General features: G+C 38.9%; 2 protein-coding genes and 1 long non-coding RNA gene across 3 annotated transcripts in view; 1 reads left to right on the top strand and 2 right to left on the bottom strand.

Moving 5' to 3' along the window:
* LOC126974509 (uncharacterized) overlaps positions 1 to 27,904 on the bottom strand; it is a 289,593-nt gene that overhangs the window by 237,559 nt on the left and 24,130 nt on the right. The window lies entirely within an intron of this gene.
* Positions 893 to 19,473, bottom strand: LOC126974439 (WD40 repeat-containing protein SMU1). The gene is made up of 7 exons (XM_050821930.1): positions 19,228 to 19,473; positions 19,076 to 19,142; positions 18,676 to 18,934; positions 17,036 to 17,263; positions 11,245 to 11,365; positions 9,367 to 10,156; positions 893 to 1,036 (listed from the first exon to the last, which is right to left on the bottom strand). The coding sequence occupies exons 1-7, from the start codon at positions 19,251 to 19,253 to the stop codon at positions 938 to 940; spliced, it is 1,590 nt and encodes a 529-aa protein (XP_050677887.1). The 5' UTR covers positions 19,254 to 19,473; the 3' UTR covers positions 893 to 937.
* On the top strand, positions 19,591 to 26,977 carry LOC126974467 (cyclin-dependent kinase 2-like). The gene is made up of 4 exons (XM_050821976.1): positions 19,591 to 19,822; positions 20,072 to 20,267; positions 23,802 to 24,074; positions 26,446 to 26,977. Exons 1-4 carry the CDS (start codon positions 19,707 to 19,709, stop codon positions 26,782 to 26,784), a joined length of 924 nt encoding a protein of 307 aa, XP_050677933.1. The 5' UTR covers positions 19,591 to 19,706; the 3' UTR covers positions 26,785 to 26,977.

The raw sequence follows: 27,904 nt of genomic DNA, 5'->3' as shown, positions 1-27,904 counted from the left end.
AAGCCTCTTATTGAACACTCACCAAAACAAAACACCCCACCACCAACAAGAGAAAAGAAAACTGCTTTAATCAAGATTGTAGAAAAAATAAGCCATTAAAACTGATATGGTACCTACTAATTTCCGACTCACGCGTGGCGGCTAAGTAGGTATTCTACGCACTTAAAAATCCTTCCTCCAAAATATAATATACCTATATAGTTAAGACCTAATTGAATAAAGTTTAGGTATTTGACTTTGACTGCTTGACATCATGTTTATTTCCTCCTTTTGGGATTGGTCCTTGATCCTTTTGGGTGTTATTAAAGCTTATTTCCAGATGGTGGGGAAACAGCTCTTCGCCAGAATTTTTTTGAAGATTATGGTACGGGGGATTGATAATTAAAATTATACTATCTGGACGACCAAGCCTTGCTCGGATTTTTAAGAAGGTAGGTACAAAACTTGAACAAAATAAAAACTAATAGGACATTTGGATTCGAACCGGGGTCCTCTCCTTTCCCGACCAAATTCAAAATTCAAATATTTGATCACCCAATGTCCCACCTGAGCTAGATCGATTTCTCGCCCCCAAAACTACCTGTAGGTATAAGTACTAAATTTCATTAATATCATTGGAGCCGTTTCTGAGATTCAGATTATATATATATATATATTTATATACAAGAATTGCTCGTTTAAAGATACAAGATTTATTTCTTATTACTTTTTATCAAATATTTGATATTTAAAGCTTTCTAGGTTTAAACACGATTTTTTTCTTTCTTTAAATCTAGATTATTATCTACGTAGTGTACGTTCAGCTTTATTGAATTTTATTTTTCTTCTTCTACTCGGGGTGGGTCGCGCGCTTCGTTCTCTCCGACAACAGAAATGCAAGAAAACAACAAAGTGCAGCCAAGTATTTATTAGGAGTCGGTGCAGAAGACGCGGGCGCTCACGGCTTCCACAGCTTGAGCAGGCCGTCCTCGCTGTAGGTTGCCAGCAGGTTCTGGTGGGGATGGTGCGCCATTCCGATCACAGCCTTCTCGTGCACCTGCAGCGCCGCAACAAACATAATAAGACAAGTGACCTTTTTTTTCTTCTTTATTTATTAAGGGGCTTTTATATGTATATACATGTCAGCCCCGTTATAATCTGAGTACATTAACACTAAAACAAAGAAAAAAAAATCTTAACTTGAAAAACTGAAAAAAATTTATAAAAAGCAAGCTATAGAGTCTTCAACAAATAAGACTAATGGATTCTAACAGACTTATGGCATCTATAGACGGGTAGTTACAAACATGGCCGTGTCAAATCTGTTCAAACCCCAAGTCCTACAATTTCGTCTCAACTATACTGAAATCGGACACATTCATTTAATAAGTGTTCAACACCCTCACTTACTCCACATGAATCACATAGAGGTGACTCCGTAATTCTCATCAAAACTTTAAACTTATTCAAAGGCAAGTCACCATTCTTATTGTACAGGTAGCTACCACCTACTGTAGTATCTGGGTGGTCGTAAGGTAAGTTGAATCAAATAATATGCAAGAGTTCCAGTGGAGTGGGCCCAACCAGGGCGTGCATACCATATAGGCAATTAGTCAGTGCCTACCTCGTTAAGAACCAACATAAATATAGCAGAATATTAATGTTGATTTAGTTTAATTTGGTTCCGTTATTCTATAACCAAACATTATTGAACTGCCTATCGTAATGAGTGGGTACTCATTACGGTAGGCAGTGTCCAGATTGCATATTCGATATACAACGTCAATATTTAGACCTCAAAACTTAGTACTGTCGGACTAAAGCACAAATAAGACTAGTAGATCTACAGTGCCTATCTTGCTAGGAACTCAATGCAAGCCTCTGGGCCGAACACACCGACTACCCAAAGAAATAGGAAGTGGGAGTACGGAGGTACTTGGCCACAATGTGCTGCGCACCAATGCGATCGAACACTCCTTTTGGTCTGTTCTATATTCTGAGCTTACTGGTCATAAATAATAACTTAATAAAACAAATTCATTTTATTTTTCCATTTTTCACAACCCTTTCAAATTGTATGCAAAGCAGTGGAGACTTGAGACACTTCAACTGAGCGAGCTCATGATGACTCGCCAATTAATTGAATCAAATGCCTTATAGTTCGATGACAACCGCTTATAAATGACCAGAGATTGGAACTTATGGACACTAATGTCTTCTTGGGTTTCAAGTTAGATAAAAAGCTTCAGTGGGGTCCACGTATTATCCAACTAGCAGATATCTGCGCCGTTAGAAATAGTACACAAATGATGCATCTTTTCTCGAGTATGTTAAGAAATACTCTAAATTATTTGAAAGTGTTTGTTCTATTGCAAAGGCTATGCATATCAGACAAATAATTAAAAATGCACCTAATAAAATAAAGATGACTTCAAATGTGTTTAACTGGGAATCTGGAAGAGTGAAAGACCGCAACATTGAATACAATCTATCAATAAACAATACTATAATTCAATCTCAGCAGGAAGTTGCTTCTGCTTTTGAGAATTTTTTTTTGACATTCCAGTTTCTATCACAAGCACTCTTGTCTCCTCCACCAGTGTTGCTGAGTCACTTCTTCTGGAAAATGTTAGAGAATGTCAAAAAATTTTCAATTTTCATTTTGTTAGCCTTGGAGAAATAATTAAAACTTTTAAGTCTCTAGACATGTAAAAAACTGCTGATATATGGGGCATTTATGTTAAAATAATAAGTTCAATAATTTATGTCATAGCACCATTTCTTGCAATAGTCTTTAATAATTGTATTAATCGTGGCGTGTTTCCGGACCTTCTGATACATAGTAAAATTACACCAATATTTAAGTCGGGATGCTCTTCTGACTCGAATAACTATCGTCCTGTGTCGGTTTTGCCGTAAAATTTTTAAAATAATTTTAAGCCAAATGCTTACTTACTTTAACTCTCATAAGTTCATTTGAAACAATTTGGCTTTACTAGGGGACGTTCCACAACAGATGCAGGTGTTGAGCTAATCAAGAATATTTTTGATGCCTGGGAGGAATCGCAGAATGCACTAGCCATCTTCTGTGATTTATCTAAGGCTTTTGATTATGTTCAACATTCAACGCTGGTCAGGAAGCTATACCACTATATCATAAAAGGAACTGCGCTCAATCTTCTGACTTCATATCTAAACAAAAGAATTCAGAAGGGCGACGTGAATGGCAGGAGATTTCCTGGGACCCCTCTCAGTATGGGGGTACCACAAGGGTCTATTCTTGGACCGTTCCTCTTCCTTATCTATATAAATGATCTTCCGAATATTATAGAGAAAAAACATAAGGTAGTATTGTTTGCGGACGACACTTCACTGATTTTCAAAGTGTAAAGAAACCAAGCTATGTATGACGAAGTGAACGATATTCTATCTGACATCGTGTACTGGTCTAGCGCTAAAAACTTATTGTTAAATAGCAAGAAAACTAAATATATTAAATTTACCTTACCAAATGTCAAAACTGTAGATGTAAGTGTTTTGTTAAACGGAGAGGTGATAGGACCGGTGGAATCTGCTGTATTTCTTGGCATAACTCTAGATTCCAAATTACAATGGGGAATATTGAAGGATTGGCGAACAGACTTAGTTCTGCAGCATATACGTTTGTGTGGTAAAGGTTACTATAACATAAATGACTTTCTTAATGATACCACAGATTGGGAATGGAGTGACCGCCCTCAGGCTATTAAATAATAAGGGTATTTGTACAATATTACTTTGTAAAAAATATTTTTTATAAAAAAAAAGCCCGCTGAGTTTGTTGCATTCGTTCTTCTCAGGTCTGAGGCATTCATTTTGGAATGGGTGGTACTTTTTGACTTTCAATAAGTGTTGTCACCTTCTATTTTGAATAAAAATATTTAATTTGAGTTTGAATGTTGCAACCGTTAGTTCAGTGTACTTCAGTTATTTTCACAGCATTATGACGTACGGTATTTTACTGTGGGGTCATGCTGCTGACATTGATATAGTGTTAGCTATGCAAAAGAGAGCTGTTCGTGCTATATATCAGCTTGGTTATAGACAGTCTCTCAAAGAAAAATTTAAAGAAATAAATATGACTGTTCATTGATAAATATTGTAATAAATGTATTGATTTATGAAAATTTCATATACGTTCGCAAAAATCGTCACGGTTTTGCTCTTCATGGTGATTTTCGTTTTTATAACACTAGAAATAAGGGATTGTTTGTAAATAATTCTAGTAGGCTTCATAAGATACATAATAGCTTTAAGGGTAAATGTATACACTTTTAAAATAAAGTCCCAGCCAACTGTTCAGGCATTATCTATAAATAAATTTAAATGTTTTATTAAAAAATGGCTCTGTCGTAAATCCTACTACTCCACAGCTGAATATCTTAGTGATCGGACAGCCTGGGACTAGATTATGATTATTTTATAGCAATAGCAATGCAGTACAATATTGTATATTTTATTAAAAAGAGCGGGAGAATGCTGGGAGAGTTTCTTACGCCGCTTCTTCTCTCTCAGAGCGCCACTTGTTTCCGAATAGGTAGTAGGTAGTAGTATCTAGTATATTAAAAATGACATTTATAAAAATTCTAAAGGATTCAATTTTGAGAAAATAAATACCTTTTAACAATGCATATTACAAGACTTAAGTCTTAAGTTAAGTTAAGTTATTAATAAAACATTAAGTTTAAAGAGCCAAACTGGCCTACATTAAATAAATAAATAAGAAAAGCCATTTATCATTAGTATTTGAATACTTTAGTATTTGTTATTCAGTTAGCTTAATAATTATAAAAGTAATTAATAGTTTTGTTTTAATTTCTAAGAAATGGCGGGTTTGTTTGAGCTCGTGTTAACTGTATTGATTTTAAAGTGGAGAACTGTACTCGTACCACAATGCGCATACATTATATCAACTAGACTCATGTGTTCTGCTAATTACAATGACTTCTGCTTTTGAGATTTTTTTTTTGACATTCCAGTTTCTATCACAAGCACTCTTGTCTCCTCCACCAGTGTTGCTGAGTCACTTCTTCTGGAAAATGTTAGAGAATGTCAACAAATTTTCAATTTTCATTTTGTTAGCCCTGGAGAAATAATTAAAACTTTTAAGTCTCTAGACATGTAAAAAACTGCTGATATATGGGGCATTTATGTTAAAATAATAAGTTCAATAATTTATGTCATAGCACCATTTCTTGCAATAGTCTTTAATAATTGTATTAATCGTGGCGTGTTTCCTGACCTTTTGATACATAGTAAAATTACACCAATATTTAAGTCGGGATGCTCTTCTGACCCGAATAACTATCGTCCTGTGTCGGTTTTGCCATAAAATGCAAGACCACTGTTTAAAGGCATAAAAGGCATTTATTTTCACAAAATTGATTCCTTTAAAATTCTATTTTGAGCTCATTTAGATCAAATATACAATATTGTATTCTCATTGCTACTTTTTTTATTTTTTTTTATGGAATAAGAGGACAAACGAGCGTACGGTTCACCTGTTGTTAAGTGATCACCGCCGCCCACACTCTCTTGCAACACCAGAGGAATCACAGGAGCGTTGCCGGCCCTTAAGGAAGGTGTACGCGTTTTTTTTGAAGGTAACCATGTCGTATCGTCCCGGAAACACCGCACAAGGAAGTTCATTCCACAGCTTTGTAGTACGTGGAAGAAAGCTCCTTGTAAACCGCACTGTGGAGGACCGCCACACATCCAGATGGTGAGGATGATATCCTAACTTGTGGCGTGTCGTGCGAAGGTGGAAATCGGCGGCAGGAATTAGGCAAAACAGCTCTTCGGAACACTCCCCGTGATAAATGCGGTAGAAGACACACAATGAAGTGACGTCTCTACGTAACGCCAAGTGATCCAGCCGTTCACAGAGTACTGGGTCCCCGACAATTCGAGCTGCCCTGCGTTGCACGCGGTCAAATGGATCGAGCTGATACTGGGGTGCGCCAGACCAGAGATGACAGCAATACTCCATGTGTGGCCGGACCTGCGCTTTGTACAGCGCTAGAATGTGGGCCGGCTTGAAGTATTGCCGTGCTCTATTAATGACGCCAGTTTCTTTGAAGCCAATTTGGCTTTGCCCTCCAGATGGCCACGGAATTGGCAATCGCTCGAGATTTCAAGACCCAGTATTCCGATACTAGGCGAGGCTTTTAGGGAAGTGTTGTCGAAGAGCGGTGATGCGACAAATGGGTTTTTTTTTGTGGTAAACGCCAAACTTCAGTCTTCTGGGGGTTAAATTGGACAAGGTTCAATTTACCCCATTCCACGACCTTCTCGAGAGAGGACTCGATAGAAGACACAAGTTTCTCCCGGCACTGGTCGACGATTTCCCGAGAGAGACCTGCATGGCCCGTGTATACGGCATCACCAGTGCTGTCATCTGCATAGCAATGCATATTGGAGGTGTCCAACATATCATTGATATGCAGAAGAAACAGCGTAGGAGATAGCACACAGCCTTGGGGCACTCCAGCATTCACGGGCTTCGGGTTCGAGCAATGTCCGTCGACAACGACCTGTATGCTGCGCCCAGTGAGGAAGCTGGAGGTCCACTTGCACAAGCTCTCGGGAAGCCCAAATGATGGAAGTTTAGAGAGGAGCGCCTTGTGCCATACACGATCAAAGGCCTTCGCTATATCCAGGCTAACTGCCAGGCCTTCCCCCTTGCTTTCAATAGCCGCAGCCCATCTATGTGTTAGGTATACCAGAAGATCACCTGCCGACCGACCATGGCGAAAGCCGTATTGTCGGTCGTTGATCAACTGGTGACCCTCTAGGTATACCAAGAGCTGACGGCTAATTATGCTCTCCATGATTTTGGAGAGCAGGGAGGTAATAGCAATAGGCCTGTAGTTTGCCGGATCCGAACTGTCTCCTTTTTATTATATCGGATGGATAAGGGCTGACTTCCATGAGTCAGGGACTACGCTTTTGGAATAAGAGTGCCGGAATAAACGCGTTAGAACCGGCGTCAACTCAGGGGCACACGTTCTAAGCACGATTGGAGAAATGCCATCCGGCCCGCTCGACTTCCTGACGTCCAACAAAAACAGAGCTCGCCTAACAGTTTTCTGTGTGAACTGTACTTCAGGCATAGAGCTTTGACACCGCGGGATGGTCGGCGGTGTTTTTCCGTTGTCGTCAAGAGTCGAGTTGGAGGCGAAAAGAGCGGACAGGAGATCGGCTTTCTCTTTTGCCGTATGGGCCAGGGTGTCATTCCTCATGTGCAACGGCGGCATGGACGGCTGGCTGAAGTTACCAAGAGCAGCTTTCGACAACGACCAGAACTTGCGTGTTCCGGTCGGGTAACTGGAAAGCTGCTCGCCGATTTCGACGACGTGTTTTGACTTTGCACGGGCGATTTGCCTCTTAAAAAATCTGGAAGCACGGTTGTATTTCCTCTTAAGAACTATGCAGTGTGAAATGGCCTCCGGTCCTCGACACTAACCTATACGAAACATAGCGGCACTAGGCCGCTACTTCACGCCGGTATTCTGTGCGAGTGTGGTAATTAACCCGGACGAGTCTGGCCTGATTGTGCTGACGCCAAAAGACGGCTGCGTGACTCTCCCACTTCTAAATAGCCCTTAGTCGCCTCTTACGACACCCATGGGCCTGGGATTCCCCTATTCTTTTTATGCCCCGAGGAAAGTACAGGGCAAATTATTATTGTTATAAAATAACCATTATCAAATCCCAGTCTGTCGGATCACTTAGATATTCAACTAGGGAGTAGTAGGATTGTTATTCTGATTATTGATATTAAAGACAAATATGATTGTCTTATTCTACACTGGCCTTCAAAAGTAAGTATCACACTTTTAAAATTGGGATAACGTTTTAAGTTCACAAGATATACTTTCGAAATAAAAAGGACTCCAAAGAGAATTTAATTTTGTACATAAAAACTTTATAGTCGGTAACCTTCTTTTAAGAAATGGCTGAAAAAAAAACCTTCAAAAACAAAACCATTCCTTTTTCAAAGTGGACGTTTCCGAATTACAATTTTACCATTCACATTTTTCTTTCTGTTTTAAATTTTTTTTAAGATCGATGGGTCTTGTTTTGAAAATATATGCTAAAAAGCACATAACATTTATTTATCATGCCTCTTTCAGTTGAAGAATGTGCTAGGATCATGGCTTTTCTGGAACTAGGCATCAGTATGCGTCGCACTGCAAGAATGGTGGGTGTGACGGTACGAACGGTCCAGAAGGTAAAGCGAAGGTACGAAGAGACTGGACACCATCTGAGGAGACCTTGTAATGGCATACCCAGGTGTACCAGTGCCCGAGAAGATCGTTATATTATTTCCTCTGTGTTAAGAAATCGCCACCAAAATGCAGTTGAAGTCCAGCAACAGCTACTTCAGACCCGGAGGGACTACATGAGTGACAGTACAGTGAGAAGAAGACTTGCTGAAGCAAATTTGAAACCCCGAAGACCAGTGAGTGGCCCAAAACTCGAGAGACAGCATCGTGTAGTGAGACTGCGATACGCCCGTGAACACATGCAGTGGGATGAAGAAGAATGGTCAAGAATTTTGTTTGCAGATGAGTCTCGATTCTCCCTTTACACTTGTGATGGAAGGCGAAGTGTTTACAGGCGACCTGGTGAGCGATACCTTCAAGCCTGCAGAAAGAGTCCAATACGGTGGAGGCAGTGTACATGTGTGGGCTGGCATATCTTCAGAAGGTCGCACAGAGCTAGTAGCCATAGAAAATGGCACCCTCACTGGGCAAAGATATGCTCAAGGGATTCTCAATGATCATGCAGGGCCGTATTTAGCAAATATGGGTGATGGATCGATGCTGATGCATGATAATGCCCGGCCACACACGGCTCATATCGTACAAGAGTATATTCAGGAGGTCGGTATCAGCGTGATGGCTTGGCCATCAAGAAGTCCTGATCTCAACCCGATTGAACACGCCTGGGATGAGCTTGGGAGGCTAGTCAGAAATTGAGACCACCACCTACTACCCTCAGGGCACTAAGGCAGGCCCTGGTAGAAGAATGGGAGAATATTCCCCAACATCGGCTCCGAAACCTAGTGTTCAGTTTGCCAAACCGGCTCGAAGCTGTAATCAGGGCTCGAGGAGGCAATACCAGTTATTAAAAATTAAATAACATGTAATACATTTTAGTTAAGTTAAAAATGTTACTAATGTATAATTTCAGTTTCTAAGAATTAAAGCCTATAAAATTTGCAACAAAACGTTTTTAATCTTAAATCTCTACCTTCTATAGTTAAGAAAAAAAACGCGCGTGTGTGTGTGTGTGTGTGTGTATGTATGTGTATGCGTGTGTGTGTGTGCGTGTGTGACTCACGTTGATGGTCCGCTCCAGTTTGCCGCTGGCCGCGCAGAAGGCGTACAGCACGAGGTCCTCGGCCACGCAGTACAGCAGGCGCCCGCGAGCACCCAGCGCGGCGCACACCAGCGAGCCACCCTCCGCGTCACGCCGCCCACTGGATAGAGACCGCACCACCTGTCCCGCCATGTTCATCACCACCACCGTGTTGCTGCGGCTGCACACGGCGAAGTGCTCGGGGTTCTTTGGCATGAGCAGCAGCGAGTTGACAGCGGGGTCGGGCGCACCGCCTGCTCCACCCCACGGCCGGTACGTGGCCGTGCATTCCGCCGAACGCGCAGACCAAACCCGCACCGTGCCGTCTGACGACGCGCTTAGCACGCCGTGCCCATCCGGCGTGAAGAGCGCATCGTTCACGAACGACGCATGCCCGCGGAACTCCTTGAGCAGCTTGCCCGACTTGAGGCCGTGGATGCGCAGCGTGCGATCGAACGACGCCGACAGCAGCTGCGAGGCGTCCCGCGAGAACTGCACGCACGTCACGCCCTTGGAGTGCGCGCGATCCAACCTCCGCTGCACCTGCCCCGTCGACACCTTCCACACTTTGATGTTGCCGTCGTTGGCGCCGGCCGCCAGCGTGTCCGAGTCGCGCGCGAAGGCCAGGCTGAGTACGGCTTCGTCCATGCTCATGTAGTTGTCGTGCGCCTGATAGCGGAGGTCGTTACGCAGCTTGCCGGTGGTGAAGTTCCACACCTCGAGCAGCCCGTCCACCGAGCCCGTCACCAGGTACTGCCCGTCCGGCGAGAACCTGCACCAACCCACGGCACTCATTACTCACGTGGAGCTCGCGTCGCTGCTACAGCAGACAGCTTAATACACGTCGCTACATTGTGCGTCTTCTACCGAATTTATCTCGGGGACTGTTCCGAAGAGCTGTTTCAACTGATTCCTGCCGCCGAATTCCACCTTCGCACTACACGCCACAAAGTAGAATATCATCTCAACCATCTGGATGTGTGGCGGTCCTCCATTGTGCGCTTTACAAGGAGCTTTCTTCCACATACCACAAAGCTGTGGAATGAGCTTCCTTGTGGAGCGGTGTTTCCGGGACGATACGACATGGGTACCTTCAAGAAAAACGCGTACACCTTCCTTAAAGGCCGGCAACGCTACTGTGATTCCTCTGGTGTTGCAAGAGAATGTGGGCGGCGGTGATCACATAACCCGTACGCTCGTTTGTCCTCCTTTTTCCATAAAAAAAATCTTAGTGGCACTCCACACAAAATAACTCGTGAAGCTGAATTGTATTTTTAGGTTTACCGTTTACCGTTTACACACTAGGTGTACGGTTGTGCTGTTACAATTGGATTTGTATGTAGAATGGTCAGGTGCGGAGGACAAACGTTTCCATGACGGGTGAAAGTGGAAGTAGCAGGCCATTGGCTGACGAAAAAAGTGTGTGTGTACTTCTGTATGCACGCAAGAAGTTATACTTCTTTGGACTAACAAAGCAACAATCATTAAAATTATTTATTCCTCGTGCTATTCTACGCTCTTAGAAAGAACAATTTTGGAAAAATCTTGCAAAGATGGCTTTGACAATTCATTATTTAATAATGAATATGGCTGTACGGGCTTGAAACCTTTGCCTGCCCTAATAATGGACGAAGAAACCAAAAAAAAAATGAATGACACAAACGTCAGAAAATTTAGCAACAACTTACTTTTGTGTTACAGTGTTGCGCGCGCATCTTAAAATTTCACTTTGATCATTCATTTTTTCATACCGCGCCTAAAGATGTATAACTTCAACAATTGCTGGGTTATAAACGCAGCGAGTCCCTATGTGTTGTTGGAATCATTTTCTAGAGTTGTTAGTATTTCGATGTCACTCACCGGGCACACTCCACGTGCGACTTCTGTCCGAACTTAATAATCTTGGACACGTGGGTGGGGCACCGATCGTCCTCCTCGTCTCGGATGGCCGCTTTGCCGCGGAACAGATCGATGGTCGTGCCTGAAACATACGGATATGATGATTTACATAATCAATGACAAGCCTGAGAATGATCACAGAATGCATTGCACATCGTCTGTGATGTATCTATGGCATTTGATTGTGTTCATAAGCCAGGCCACAAATGCATAAACTTAAGGACGCTCGATCTATAAGCACTAGTTTTATATTTACGAGGGCCAAAATGAAAGTTTTTAGAAAATAAAAAAACTGATTTAACTAGAAAGGCATTAGTTTTATAAGATTTTTTCAAAATACCTACGAAATTCAGAGTAAGATCATTACTTAAAGGCATTCACAGCATTTCATAACAGATATTTACAATAGGCAAAAACAAGACTTAAAAATTAAAACAAAATACTAGTAAATTAAATTAAACTTATTACAAAATATGATAGAAATTAACAATTTATGAATATATACAAGAAAATCTTATGACAATATTAAGCAATTGCAAGTAATTTTCGTTTGAGATCCGCTAAATTGTCGTTGAAGAGATCTAAATCAGCATTATTTAAAATTATAGAGTTATATGTGGTACAAATCCTATAGATAGGTGCATTCCGTCCAATATTAGTTCTCGTAACCAGTAAATAGAAAAAAATTGTTTTATTTCGATTATTACGTTGAGGTACTTGAAATGTTATACAATTTAATATGTCCACAGAATCTATTTTATAGTTTACAATTTTGTAAGATATGCCATGTCAAGCATACGCCGACGAGCTGCTAATTTTTGTAAATTGAAGAATTGTAACCTGCTATAATAATCACTTCTATTGCTTGTGTTTTTATTGTTTTTACACAGATGTCGAGTAAACGTACGATTAATCCTCTCGATTCGGTCACTATGTACCGAATAGTATGGATTCCATATTGTGCTGCCAAATTCGAGAATGCTACGCACGATTGCATTATATAATATAATTTTAGGTTTGGTGCTCTTAAAATCTTTTGTCACTCGCCATATAAAGCCGTATATCTGAGCAGCTTTAGAAATTATTTTATTGTAATGTGGAATGAAGTTCAATTTACAATTTAAAATTACACCCAAATCTCTCTACCTCTAATTTTCTTAAATTTACATTATTTAAACTATAAGTTGTTTGAAGTGTGGACCGTTTATATTTACGATAAATCAGATTTAGGCTGACTTGCCTAATTTCGATCTATTCAATACGTTACCAAACGCGTTAATAGGTAGATCGACGAAGCGTTGAATGAGTTAAGAGGTAGATTGACGAGGCGTTGGATGAGTTAAGAGGTAGATCGACGAGGCGTTGAATGAGTTAAGAGGTAGATTGACATGGCGTTGGATGCAGTGGCGGATTTACCAGCAGGCTGAGTAGGAGCCAAGGGCGGCAAATTTTAAGGGGCGGCAAATTTAATTCATAAATTTTCTATTTCGATTTACAAATTGAAAAAGATTTATTTTTTATAAACACACAAAATACGAATTTCTAAAATTGGAGAGAAATTATACCTAGTATCGGAATACTGGGTCTCGAAATCTCGAGCGATTGCCAATTTCGTGGTCATCTGGAAAGCAAAGCCAAATTGGCTTCAAAGAAACTGGGCGTCATAAATAGAGCACGGCAATACTTCAAGCCGGCCCACATACTAGCGGTCTACAAAGCGCAGGTCCGGCCACACATGGAGTATTGCTGTCATCTCTGGTCTGGCGCACCCCAGTATCAGCTCGATCCATTTGACCGCGTGCAACGCAGAGCAGCTCGAATTGTCGGGGACCCAGTGCTCTGTGAACGGCTGGATCACTTGGCGTTGCGTAGAGACGTCGCTTCATTGTGTGTCTTCTACCGCATTTATCACGGGGAGTGTTCCGAAGAGCTGTTTAACCTGATTCCTGCCGCCGAATTCCACCTTCGCACGACACGCCACAAGGCCGGCAACGCTCCTGTGATTCCTCTGGTGTTGCAAGAGATTGTGGGCGGCGGTGATCACTTAACAACAGGTGACCCGTACGCTCGTTTGTCCTCCTATTCCATAAAAAAAAAATGGAATATAGTGATACAGTGCTAAATAATAAATATTTCAGCATCTCTACTTAAATAAACAATTGCTTTTTTTGTGAGCTCCACACAACGCGGGCAATAATTAGTGACTGAAATTGGAAAAGGAAAAAGCGTTAAAAGGGTAAATCTCACACGTTGGTCAGCTAGAGAGGATTCATATAAAAGTTTGAAAGAATCGTAGTCCAAAGTTCTTAAAACTATGCATTCGATCAACGATTATTGTGCCGTAAAGCCTGCGCGCGGCAAGAAGCAGCGGGAATACCTTTTAATTTAGAAAAGCTGGAAACGGCGGTAATTATTGTTGTATGGTATGTTTTTTTGGAGAGAATAAACAAAGTGAATGTTCTAATTTAGACTTTTAACAAAGATTTTATTACCGTTGCTGATCTTTACGACAAGAGAGAGAATTTCAAGTACTTCGAAGAAAAGGCTATCGAGTTAAGCGTATCGAAAGAATATACAAGAGAGATGAAAAAAAGACAACCAAAAAGAAAAAAAAGATTTGATGAAACACCCGATGAAGATATTGGAATAGCTGCGAGTGACTACTTCAGGGTTAAAACGATTCTCGTTTTCATAGATAGAGTCATATCCTAGTTAGAAAAACGGCAAGAAAATTACTGAGTTGTTACAATAAATTCTGACGGAAAAAGCCAGTTTTTTTGCAAAAAATGTATCCTAATGATTTAGAAACAGACTTAGTTAAGGAATGCGTACACTTTCAAAGCTACCTTTTGTCTGAAAGGATTTCAATAAAACCAATTTCTGGATCATTAAAGAGTCTGTCTTCATTCCTGCTCGAACAGAATCTAGGAAACATTTATCCAAACTTATAGTATGACTAGCTGACCCGGCAAACGTTGTTTTGCCATATAAAGTATAATTCACGCGATAGTTTTCTAAATAATAAAATATTGCCTATATTATAGCCTGTACATCATTTTGTTCTATTGTCAATAGTTTTTGCAGCGCACGCAAAAATAGGTTTTCGATTTTACACCTTGTATTACAAAATAGCAATTTTATTACGGATCCCTAATTTTGAAAAAAAAACATAGCCTTATAGCCTTCCTCGATAAATGCACTACCCAACACTGAAAGAATCATTCAAATCGGACCAGTAGTACCAGAGATTAGCGCGTTCAAACAAACAAACACTGCAGCTTTATAATATTATATTACGTATGGCTCTTTGTACACTAGTGAGAAATTGTTCAGGAGAAAGAAGCTTCTCTTGCTTGAAGAGAGTAAAGAACTACCAACCATCCACTTTAAGTCATGAAAAGCTAAACGCTTTAGCTCTCTTGTGCATAGAGTCAGAGCTAATGAACAAGATTTCGTACGACAGTATAATAAGTGTTTTTGCAAATTTAATGTCTCGTAAAAAAGTATTGTAATGCTTTTATAATATAACTTTAATTATAATACTAACAAATAATTAAGAAAATTAATATCTATTGTATTGTTTTTAAACTGTAGGAGTAATAATAAATCAACGTTCGTCAAATATATATTTTTATGTAAGCTTTATTCATATTATGTAAGTATTGTATAGCTTTAAGACATACCTTACCTTACTTTAAAAGTGCTACATGAGTGAGATATATTTTGCATAACATAATGTTTTTTGATAATTCTTTACTGTAAAAATAATCAAGGATCTATAACACGTTACCACAGTTCTCAATGATACTAACCATACGGGAAAAGTTGAGTTGATTTAACGAGGATGATGGAACACAAATCATAAAGTTGGAATTTTACTGATAGAAAATTGATATGATTGTGGACTAAGATAATATAACCTCTAAATTTTGAGGCGGCAAAAATTTAATAGCCTACGGGCGGCAAATCTGTAAATCCGCCACTGGTTGGATGAGTTAAGAGGTAGATTGACGAGGCGTTGGATGAGTGCGTGTTCTCTTGAGTACTATAATTTCCATTCATTATTTCTTCGTGTATTATATCTATATACTTTTATTGTATTACTTCTTGATTTTTTTTGGTTTTTGTTCATTATTTGTAACACGCTTATAGTTTCTTATATGCGTTTTGTATATTAATGTTATGTAATACTGTTTGTTTTCCTTTTGCAACAATTTGTAGTACAAACTATGCTTTAAACACATTTATGAGAAGATCGTGTTTTACTCATTAAGGTAGCTTTGATATATTTTGGTTACACAATTTCATATAAAGCCACAACCTGACAGTTGAACAAAGTACACAATATTTTATGACGATACGTCACTCGAGCGATTAGCTCAGTTGGCAGAGCACAGGCACGGAACGCCAGAGGTCGTGGGCTCGAGTCCCGCATCGTTCATAAAATTTTGTTTTCAAATTTTATTTGTGTACACTTTCGTTACCCATTTCAAAATAAAGATACAATATTGCTAAACATTTGCTCTAACCAGACGAATGTCGTCTTTCATTACCTGTTAGTAATTACTCTTTTGACTGTCGAAAAATAATATTTAGGTAAATGTACATGTAAATAATTATAAAACTAATTAAATAATATTACTAATTCCTTAGCTTTATCTTTTATTATTGTCACATTTGCTACTTTGTCACTGTTTTTTAAGTTTACTAGTATGTCATTTTAATAGGGAGGATGTTTTTAGGCTAGCGCAAACATGGAACCCCGTGGTCTCTTTCTGCAGTTCGAATGCAACAAAAAGGTCAGTAGTGTGTCGTGACTTAGGGAATCAAAGACCAAAACGAACTAGGCGCCAAGTGGACAGATTGATGTACTATTAGTGGGAGGTTCCTTTGCACAGGATGCCGGCTAGATTATGGGACCACAACGGCGCCTATTTCTGCCGTGAAGCAGTATTGTGCATTACTGTGTTTCAAACTGAAGGGCGCCGTAGCTAGTGAAATTACTGGGCAAATGAGACTTAACATCTTATGTCTCAAGGTGACGAGCGCAGTTGTAGGTCCACTCAGAAGTTGTGGGGTTTTTCAAAAATCCTGAGCGGCACTGCATTGTAATGGGCAGGGCGCATCAATTACCATTAGCTGAACGTCCTGTTCGTCTCATCCTTATTTTCATAAAATAAAAATAGTGTCAAGAGTTTATCGCCACTTCCGCAGACCCGCCGTGACCACGATTCATGCAATTGCATCGAAAAATCAATAAAATATATATCGTGAGTACCCGTCATAATAATTGTACGGACCAACGCACGTACATTAATTGTTATTTCAGCACTTTTACGCCACATGCATTAACTTAGGTCATTTAGACAATTAGTTCGTGATCGGTAAACAATCACGCCGCGCGTAACTCTTAAACATATCATTTAAGTTTAATTTTAATCTATCAGTTTATTTTATATTTTTATCAATATATCATTTTTACAACTATCAAAGACTTTTACTTCTCTCGGACTTATCATTAAAGGTGTATCTCATACAATAATTACAATGTAAAGTTCCGCGATGATAAAAGTTTAAAAACATATTATGATACGGCGGTGATCACTTAACAACAGGTGACCCGTACGCTCGTTTGTCCTCCTATTCCATAAAAAAAAAAAACCTATTATGCTTGAATATGGCTATTTGTTTCCTGAATTAAATAAATAAACAAATATCTAGTGCGTGTGCGTGTATTATTGAGCAGCCTTACCCGGAGGGAGCAGACCCTGGTGCTGCTGCCACTTGAGCGCCTGCCCCAGCAGCGCCAGGAGTCGTGACGACGGCACCACCGACACCTCGCCTGCTAACGCCGCCGCTAGCGTGGCGCGACGCCACTCCTTACCGCCGCCTCCACCCCCCGCACCGCCTGCGATCGCACCCACGCCCGCACCGCCATACGCCTCGCGCGGGTCGAAGTACGACCGCGACAACATGTTCTCTGTACACAAACAATACCGCACTATAATGTCACAAGCTCATCAGCGCCGACAACACCTTGTTGCTTATATCCAAGTTGATAATTAACAAGGTAAAGGGATTTTTTTTTATGAAAATAAGGGACGAGACGAGCAGGACGTTCAGCTGATGGTAATTGATACGACCTGCCCATTACAATGCTCAGGCAATTACATGCAATTCAGGATTCTTGAAATTCCCCAAAAATTCTGAGCGGCGCTACAACTACAGCTCTGCGCTCCTCACCTTGAGATATAAGATGATAAGTATAATATACCCAGTAATTTCACTAGCTTCAGCGCCCTTCAGACCGAAACACAATAATGCTTACACATTACTACTTCACGGAAGAAATAGGCGCCGTTGTGGTGCCCATAATCAAGCCGGCATCCTGTGCAAAGGAGACTCCCACTGGTAATTGTGTCAGGTGAGGCAACTGCATTGCAGCCACCCGGGTCGAATACATAGGTAGCTATCATGAATGGTAATTTCATTATAATAATAATAATCACTTTAAATTAGATTGCTTTCTGCATCTTAAGCACACTTAAAAAACAATATTTGGATCTCAATGACTTTTAATATACTTTGCAATATTTATGTTTCTCGATTATTAAAATATTGGTTGGATCGATGAAGTAGGAGACAATAAAGCTCGCGCCTATATCACTACTCACTCTTGAGCCTCTACTGGCTGGCTTACTATGTAGAGGCCACCACACGTACTAACAATTTCGATACCTACACAGGGAGTGAGACAGGCCTGCTATTATATCTAATAGAAAAGACCCCTTACTTGCCCCATACACTCCAGTGAGATTCCTTTTTCTAAAAACTTGTAATGAACAAAACCACACTGAATAGTTTGTTCATTTAGATGAGAAATATTCATTTGGAACTTATTCTTTATTCATTATCTTATTAGTGTCATGATTATAATAATTGTATTATAATTCCTAAATGAACAAAAATATTGTGATTTATATTATATACGAATAGAGATTTGCTACGCTGGATTCATTGACTTTTGTAGCACATTCTAAATAAAGGCCTGGGATGTGTTGCACTATAAAATCCAATATATTCCTGTACAGAACAATGTACCAGTTACATAATTTATAAGATTATAGTGGTGTAGTGGTACTTTCAAATTGTTTCCTTTCATAAAGGATACCAGTACAACCTGAAATATATCTAAAAATATTGCCCTGGCTTTGACTAATCAAAGAGAAAGTATCTTATCATTGAGAAAAATTATTGGTAAAATATTATTATCAGTAAGTACTAAAAATAATATTATCAATATAGAAAGAAGCAAATTAACTGTTTCCTGAAATAAAGCAAGAATTCAATATCAACAGACAACAGGTACACTTTGAGTAGAGTTCTCATTACCAAGGTGCATGTATCTGTCAGGCTCCTGCTGTTTCATTAGCAGGCAGGGCTGTGTCTGCCGCAGAAGAGTGCGTGCCGCACCCAGCTCGCGCAGCTCTGTGAGCTCCAACACCACCTGTTCGTACAGATCCATGAGCTTCTTGTCTGGCAGCTTGAGAGATGCCGTAGCCTTGAGCACTGTATCCCAATGGCCATTGTTGATGTCTGCACAGAACCCGTCTACACTGTCCACTGTGTTCAGAGACACACCAGTCTCTTCCTATAAAACAACAAATCACTTCACAATTCATCATCACAATCAATAATGGAAAAATTAACAGACACCACAACACAATAATGTATATAACTGTTTCAAAATATATATAGCTTAATAATAAAATAAACAAATTCATGACCTAACCTGTAGAGTTTGCAATGTTTTTGTTAAATTTGATTCTTTAAGATATTGTTGTATTAAACGAATAACGCTGAAAGAAAATATTATGCATTTACAGAAAAGTTCAGTTTTTGCATTGAATAATATTTAATGATTGTACAGCATATAATTCTTACTCTGCAGACTCTATTTCTATTGACATTGTAGATTATATCTATTACAGTCTTATTGGGTACTTATTATTTAAATAACTTAAGTTTAAACTGCTTGACTCTTTTAATGTTGTTTAGACCATTATTACCACAATATTTGTAATTATTTTATTTCCATCTAAATATAAAGGCTGAATTGAAATATTTGATGGATGTTTGAGTTATAAACAAAAACACTTCGATCTGGAGTCTGGACCAAAGAACACTGCTTGCTTAGTAATAAAAGGTATTGACAACATCGAGTACTTTTAGCTATATTTGCCTGTGCCAAAGAATATATAATAGTACAAGTACCCATGCCACTAAATAATTTAAAAAAATATGTTACACTGGCATTCGGGCTTCAGCTTATTTTCAATTTTGTAATTTGTTGGATGGGATGCATGGGATGGCTGTGAAGTATGACTGAATGATTTTTATTATTGATATGAAGAAAATTTACAATGGAGAACTTTTCTAATGTTGAGAAAATTGGCGAGGGCACTTATGGTGTAGTGTATAAGGCAAGAGATATACTTACTGGAAATGAAATAGCTTTGAAAAAAATCAAACTAGAAAAGTAAGTTTGGCGCGGAAATGTCAACTTGAAAAAGTTTGCGAAAAATAATAACTTTTGATTGAATTTTGTAATACCGAATAAAAGTAATCAAATAAAGTAAAAAGTGTAAGAGACTAGTTTTCCGAGTTTGTAAAGTTATACTAAACTTAGTTAAAGATTCCACACAAGGATCCTGCTTATTCATATTATTAATGAGATAATCTGCTAAATCAATTTTCCTCTGGTATATACTACAAGTTGTTGTTTCAGCGAACCTGAAGGTGTCCCTTCAACGGCATTGAGAGAAATATCAGTACTTAGAGATTTAAAGCATCCTTCTGTTGTACAACTCTTAGATGTGCTCTTAGCAGACTCAAAATTGTTTCTCGTTTTTGAATTTATGCACATGGATCTGAAAAAACTAATGGACTTGACAAAGGGGCCACTACATCTTGATGTAGTAAAGGTATTTAAATTAACTTTATTTTGGTGGGACAAAACTATCCCAACTTCATAAGACACAATTCATACTTGTTAATTGTTTAATAATAAAATTATCATGAGTTTTTAGTAATTATTGTATTAGTTTCTAGATTTAATCTCAATTCTTAATTATGCATCCATAACTAAATATTTTAATCTATTATAAATAATGGATAATCATATTATGATTTATTTTGGTGCTCTCTTTTTCAATCTATGGTATTTTACTTTGGGGTAATGCTGCTGACATAAACACAATCTTTGTGCTGAGGAAATTGGCAATTTTAGCTATTTACCAAGTCGGCCCTGGTTGTCACTCATCCAATCAAATACACATATTTCTCCCCATATGTACTATAGTTACAATGGTACAGCAATACTTATTCTTAAAAATGTTAAACTACAGTTGGAAGACAGGAGCTCAGACTAGGTAGAACCTGTGCTATGAGTGTCCTGGTCTCTTAACTAATTATATCATTGCATTTTAGTGTCTATATATAAAATATGATTGTGTGTATACATTTGTTAGTGCATGGTTATGAATGCTTCTAATGGAGTGTCATTCTCTTTTCAGTTTGTCTTGTGTTTTCAGTGTGCGTAAAGATAATTAATATTATATGAACCTAGATTTTCTGTTTCATCATATTTATTTTTAAGTAGCCATGTTATTAATTCTTTCTTGCAAAAATAATATGTTTTATTAATTAAATTTACTAATCATGGTGTAGTTTAAGGAAATAAATGTATTAACTGTGGCATCCCAACTAATTCCTTTATGAATTTTACTGTACATGTGCATAAAAATAACAATAACTTCATCAAGAAAAGTGTCATTCACAACAACATTAAAATTACATCAAACATGTCTCCATGAAAATAGTAACTTGTTTATGGGCTATTATTATGTATCTGCTTTAACAAAAAACATCCCAGTAATACCTAGGGTCCGTCAATAACAACAGACTTGAAATGAAAGCTGCGCTGATCACATTTAGCTTAAAATAAATTTTATAATAAATATAAATGATGATGTAGATAAAATAATTTTCAAATTTAAAGTTATTATCTTATTTAAGATTAATTTAGTTTTTAACTTGTACCTATAAATAATCTTAGATAAGAGATTAATATTGAGAGGGGCAGATAGCCATTACAACCATGATATGCCTTGATATTTATTTATTTATGAACTACCAACAGAATTACATGTGATACATTAACATTAAACAAGTCTTAGGTGCTAAGGATACGTATAATTAAATGTATAGGCAGTTATAGCATGTACATAAATACAAGATGTACAAAAAGCTAAAATATATATAATCAGTAAATGCTAAATAAAGTTATATAAATGAAATGTATATTAGAAACAAAAATACAAGAATAAAAAAAATATCTTCAATCTTAATATCTATGTGACATCTACTGCTGCAGAATCCAGTGTTTTAATTAATTTATCTTTAAATTTTGTTATATTTTCGCGGACTAATCTCTATTAATAAATTCATAGTATAGTCTACATAATCAGGGTATTAGGGAATGATGACTGACATTGGTACTGTGGGTTGGGTGCGTAAAAAGTGACATAGGATACTATGGAGTATGGGGGTAACCTTGATGCATATTTGACTCAAAATACCATATCATGTATTTTCTGTCTATCTATCAGTGAGTTTAATTTGAAAATTTTTAGCCACATGAATTATGGTATTTGCTTGTCTTTTCCAATGGAATAAAATTTTGTGAATTTCCTTTGAATGCTTTCGATCCGATCCTTATGAACTTGGTAGCCAGGGTTGCAAATTTCCGTAGCATATTAAAGTTTGGTTCTAACTAGTGTAGAAAACAATATTTTTTCGTTTTAAGCTTTTTGAAAAGCTTCGCGTTTCTGAACAAAAATCCTAGCATCTTGCGCTCTGATCTGCATGTGTTTTCGATATGAACGTTAAATCATAGTTTTGCGTCTAGTGTAATTCCCAGATCGCGTATAGTTTCAAGTTTCTTCAGTGGGCAGTTGTTGATTCTATATTTGCCATCAATTAGAGAGCGTTTACGAGTGAAGCTAAAAACGGAACATTTTGCAGGATTTACTCACACATCAGCAGTTCTATCAATTTCTTCCTGCAAGGATAAAGCATTATCATGAGTTAGGATTTCTTTTGCAAGCTTTAGATTGTCTGCAAAAATCAAGCATTTTGAATTTATTACATGATGTTGTTAGTAAAAATATTGAATAAGAGTGGCCCCAAAATTGATGCCTGGGGAAAACATGATGTAACATTGAACGATTGACAATAATAGCCCTTTAAAGCCGCACATGAACGTCTGTCCACAAGACGATGAGAGCTATGATAAAAGTGATGCACCAAGGCCAAAAGAGGAAAGCTTTGCAACTAGTAATCTGTGATTAACTTTGTCGAAAGCCTTCGAAAAATCTGTATAAATAGCATCGACTTGTCTACGAGAGTCAACAGAAGCTACAACGAAACTAATAAAATTGACAGGTTTGTGATAGTTAACCTTGCAGCGACGAATCCATGCTGGGCTTCCGAGAGCTCGTAAAGAACATGGAATGACAATATTGGGTGCAACAGAGACTCGAATACTTTCGACAAAGTCGACAGAATCGGGATCGGCCTGTAATTGGTAATATTTTCATGACCACCCTTTTATAGATTATGACAATTCTAGCTCGTTTCTATAAGTCTGGGATTTATTGCAAATTAGTACTGAAAGGGGGATGGCGCATTTATTAATCAATAACGGATTTGTTTCATCAGGGCCAGCTCCCTTCTTCGTGTCTAGTATTTTTAATTTTAGGATAACTTCCTTGACTGTGACATCAACACTGCAAAGGTTATCAGATTTAGGTGGTGCATAAATATTGACGTTTGGAGGATCTATAGAATCGTAAAGTGATGCAAACAAATTGCATAAATTCGTACCATCAGTAGCATTCCCTGTCATTGTAGACCATTTTAGCTGGATATGTGTTTGGTGATTGTCTTAGGTATTGGAGATATCATTTTCGAAATTCATACCGCTCACCCTCACATACACAATTACCACCTATCCAATTACTTGCTGTTTTAAGTTAATTGTAACTTTCACCACTCAATTTACACTGAAACGATAAAGTATGGTTTTCTTCGTTTTGCCCTTCAAAATTTAATAGTCCTTTACTATCGAACTTACTAAAGTTTTTATATACTCTTGGTCTATTTTACCACTATTTAATCACAAACACAAAACAATAACACTCGTTGATTCAAACGAGGTAAGCAACTTATTGCACTCGCTAATGACGATCATAAACAAATCGTGTTGTGCATGCAGTGATGATCGGCGTGCGCAGAACGAGATAGAAAATATGAAATTTTGTGAGTGTGTGTGAACTGTGAATGTCTTGCAATGAAAAACGTATCAAGTAGATTTTTTCAGATAATGTTGTGATTGAAGTAATAAAATCTAAATGGCGTTCGACATTAAAGTGAGTTTGTCTGGGCTGTGTGCGCAGGGCTACCTGCGGCAGCTGGTGGATGGCATCGCTTATTGCCACTCCAAGCGCGTGCTGCACCGCGACCTCAAGCCGCAGAACTTGCTGGTGGACGCAGAGGGCCGCATCAAACTCGCGGACTTTGGCCTCGCGCGCGCCTTCGGTATCCCCGTGCGTGCCTACACGCACGAGGTGGTGACGCTGTGGTACCGCGCGCCCGAGATCCTGCTCGGAGCGCGCTTCTACTCCACCGCTGTCGACATCTGGAGCCTGGCCTGCATCTACGCCGAAATGGTGACCACTCATGTCTCCTTACTTTACCGACGGTTATTACATACACACGACATCTGCTTCCCGACACATTCAACACGATACTAGCTCCATTTTTTTTATGGAATAGGAGGACAAACGAGCGTACGAGTCACCTGGTGTTAAGTGCCGCCCACAATCTCTATCAACACCAGAGGAATCACAGGAGCGTTGCCGGCCTTTAAGGAAGGTGTACGCGCTTTTTTTGAAGGACCCATGTCGTATCGTGCCGGAAACACCACACAAGGAAGTTCATTCCACAGCCTTGTAGTACGTGGAAGAAAGCTCCTTGAAAACCGCACTGTGGAGGACCGCCACACATCCAGATGGTGGGGATGATATCCTAACTTGTGGCTTGTCGTGTGATGGTGCAATTCGGCGGCAGGAATCAGGTTAAACAGCTCTTCGGAACACTCCCCGTGATAAATGCGGTAGAAAACACACAATGAAGGGACAGCCGTTCACAGAGCGCTGGGTCCCCGACAATTCGAGCTGGTCTACGTTGCACGCGGTCAAATGGATCGAGCTGATACTGGGGTGCGCCAGACCAGAGATGACAGCAATGTATCCATAATTTATTTCATTTATTCAGGATACAAACCGTCATATATTTTCATATAAATAAAAAAAAATATTAATCTACATAATAAAAAGTTATGGACCTAAATGAGAACCCTGTAGGACACCAAAACTTATATTACAGTATTGAGAAGTATATATAATATAAGTATTAAGGGATAAGCGGGCCTACCATGAACTCTTATTGCGATTCAATTGACAACCTAAAATGAACTGCTTTGCTATTTCGTACCACGACGTGATTAGAGCTATCTAATTTAGGTTTACGTCAATTCAAGTGATTAAATCGCAATGATGTCAATTGAATGTCAAAAGTGATATCAATTGAATAGCAAACTGATTAAGTTCGTTCATTCATTCGTAACATGAGGTAATATTTCAACCTAAACTGGATAGCTTATGTGTCAAAGTGAGCGATTCGACTAAAGTTGCTACTTCGTTATAGGAAATGAATCGTGTTGTTAATAACTTAGTTTAAAAAATAGTGAAAACATATAGAAAAGGAAAAATTTATTGATGAAAGATGAGATGAGAATACTTTATTGGACTTTTTTGTAAAATAAAATGCTGTAAATACATACCAAAAATGAAAATACTTAAGACGAGACAGTAAGGGCCTGTTCGCAAGAACGAATTAAAAAAAATTGTACTCTGTGCACCTGTCACATCAAACATCGATGGAGGTGCATTCATAACTCGTTATTTTTACGAAAACCCCTAAGCAAACAATTAATTTGTAATTCGAAGAACTATATTTATTTATATAAATATTATTTAATAAGTATGAAAAAGGGCTTCATGGTTTATAAATTGAAGCTATAAAGCGCAATTTTCAAATTTGTTTTTAGTATTTTCTACGCAAAAAAAACCGCTTAAATCATATCCTCTTAGGTTTTGTAACGCAACGCATATGGTTCGAGTAAGAGAGACAAACTTATGCAACGACTATAGTGCGTCATCTCTTTCTCACACCGCGGACCACAGACAAATTTATTTCGTTCATTCTTCATAAGCGATCCAAACGCCATTCAGTAAAGGCACTTCATGGTACGAGTTTTAGTGATTCTGCATGCTGAACTGCATCGGAATTGAATCGCTTATAAAAAGTTGATGACAGGTCCTCTGGTCTTTGTTTTTAAGTTTTGTTTATAATAATACTTTATGTTTATTTATGTATGACTGTATGTATTCTAAAAATTAAATAAAATATTTTTGAGATATGGACCTTACGCAAAAAGTATTTATCTGTCTATAATTTTTTTTTTATTTATTTATTCAGGAACAAAACAGTCTTTTACAATAGTGAGTTACAAATATACATAAACTAGAAGACAAAACAGTTCCATAAATTAAATACTTATTATGTTTACAATGGACAAAAATGCAAAACAAAAAACAACATAGATATTTTAAACCAAAAGTAAAAACTACAAAATTACAACATACAAAACGAAAATTTAAACAGTTATAAGAGTATAGTTAAGAACAGGACACAACAACAATGATTTTATTATTTAGAGTTATTAATTTTTTAAATTGAGTATAATACCATCTACTATTTTCTTATATTATTGTATATTTAATGAAAATATATCAATTTCAGTAAGATGTTTATTGTACAACAACAATAGCGCCTCACAAATGTATTTCCTGCATAATTGCTTTTATAAGGTGATACATAAAAAATTATATGACCATGACCCTGAAGGCATCTCGGGAACGTCAACAATAACATAATAGTAATAACAGTAAATTACAAGTGAGGGGCGTGTTTCAGGCCAGCGGGCGCACGCTGTTTCCGGGCGACAGTGAAATAGACCAGTTGTTCCGTGTTTTCCGCGCTCTGGGCACGCCCGGCGGCGGCGACGGCGTGTGGCCCGCGGCGCGTGCGCTTCCCGACTTCCGCGCCGCCTTCCCGCGATGGCCGTGCCGAGACGCGCGCCTGCTGCTGCCCGCGGCCGCACGCGCCGTGCCACACGCAGCCGACCTGTTCCAGGCCATGCTGCGCTACGAGCCCAGTGAGCGGCTGTCCGCGCGCGCCGCGCTGGCGCACCCCTACCTGGAGGACGCACGCTGCGTGCCGCCCACCTTGCCCACGGCCCCGCCACATAACTGACACCACGGCGCCGACCTGTTCAAGGCCATGCTGCGCTATGAGCGCACACAGCGGCTGTTCGTGCGCGCCGCGCTGGCTCACTCTTACCTATAGGCCCCGCCCACTAATGACGCGCGCCGCCTTCCCACGGCGACAACCTATTCCAGCCGCGACCTAATGTACATTGAACTCTAAATAAACTTAACAATACTCAGCTTCTTGTATACCTTCATGTAATGTAGACGTCCGTATTCGCACTCATACTTTTGGTCCAATGTGCCGTGTACGTAATGAGCCACCAGTGCGACGTAACTAATCCAAGGAATTCCGTGGGTCGGTGGGCACTTAACCGACTGACTCTCCAGCACTAAAACGTCCTCTTCTTAGAGGGCCGTCGATGGCACCTGTTAACAATAATGCTCTTTCAGGGTATGGTGACCCGTTATCGTCTTTTTCCAATATTTTGTTGTAGGTTGTGCAAAAGCTCTGTCATCTTTCTGCATCGACCTATAATTCTCTACTCGTGTGAAATTCAACGAGACCTGTATAACCATGATGCCGGTGGAATATCGCTTTTAATATTATAGATATCGCAATCACAGTCTCGAGCTTGCAAAGGACTGTCGGTACGAAAGTCGCAGCTTTTTAACGCGTTTCGTTGATTAAAACCAAAATGTTTTGTGCAAAGTGTAATGGCCAATTCCACTATCAATGTGCTGACATAAAGGAATCAACATATAAAAAGATGGGACAGAAACTTCTGTAATATTCTTTTACATCGACTAAAGTACAACAAACATGATTAAAAGAAGCTATGGAAGGTGATTGGAGACATTACTCATCATAAACGCTCACAACACAATGCTGAAGAATTAATTAAAACGTCTAATTAACAAGTACATTGTCATGTTTTATGTAACCACCTGACGAGGCTGAAATGAAACACTGGTGAAACGATCTACGAATAGAAAGTGCTCCAGGGATAGATCAAATAGGAGCAGTAGTACTTAAGCAAAACTCGGATCATATTACTTTACTGCTGACTCATTTAATAAACTTGAGTATCACCACTGGAGTCTTTCCTGAATCATGGAAGCTAGCAATGGTAATTCAACTATACTCTGTGAGGGGAAGGAGAGGA

The sequence above is a fragment of the Leptidea sinapis genome, chromosome 32, assembly GCF_905404315.1.
Source record: "Leptidea sinapis chromosome 32, ilLepSina1.1, whole genome shotgun sequence".
NCBI lineage: Eukaryota > Metazoa > Arthropoda > Insecta > Lepidoptera > Pieridae > Leptidea > Leptidea sinapis.
Note: the sequence above shows the minus strand (reverse complement) of the source record. Positions and strands in the feature narration are given on the sequence as shown.

Coding starts and splice junctions, on each gene's coding strand:
- LOC126974439 (XM_050821930.1), bottom strand. CDS start 19,253: ATGTCAATAGAAATAGAGTCTGCAGA. Junction 11,366..17,035: donor CCAGGGTCTGCTCCCTCCGG/GTAAGGCTGCTC, acceptor CGTATGTTTCAG/GCACGACCATCGATCTGTTC. Junction 10,157..11,244: donor TCGCACGTGGAGTGTGCCCG/GTGAGTGACATC, acceptor GGGTTGGTGCAG/GTTCTCGCCGGACGGGCAGT.
- LOC126974467 (XM_050821976.1), top strand. CDS start 19,707: ATGGAGAACTTTTCTAATGTTGAGAAAATTGGCGAGGGCACTTATGGT. Junction 19,823..20,071: donor AAAAAAATCAAACTAGAAAA/GTAAGTTTGGCG, acceptor TTGTTGTTTCAG/CGAACCTGAAGGTGTCCCTT. Junction 20,268..23,801: donor TACATCTTGATGTAGTAAAG/GTATTTAAATTA, acceptor CTGTGTGCGCAG/GGCTACCTGCGGCAGCTGGT.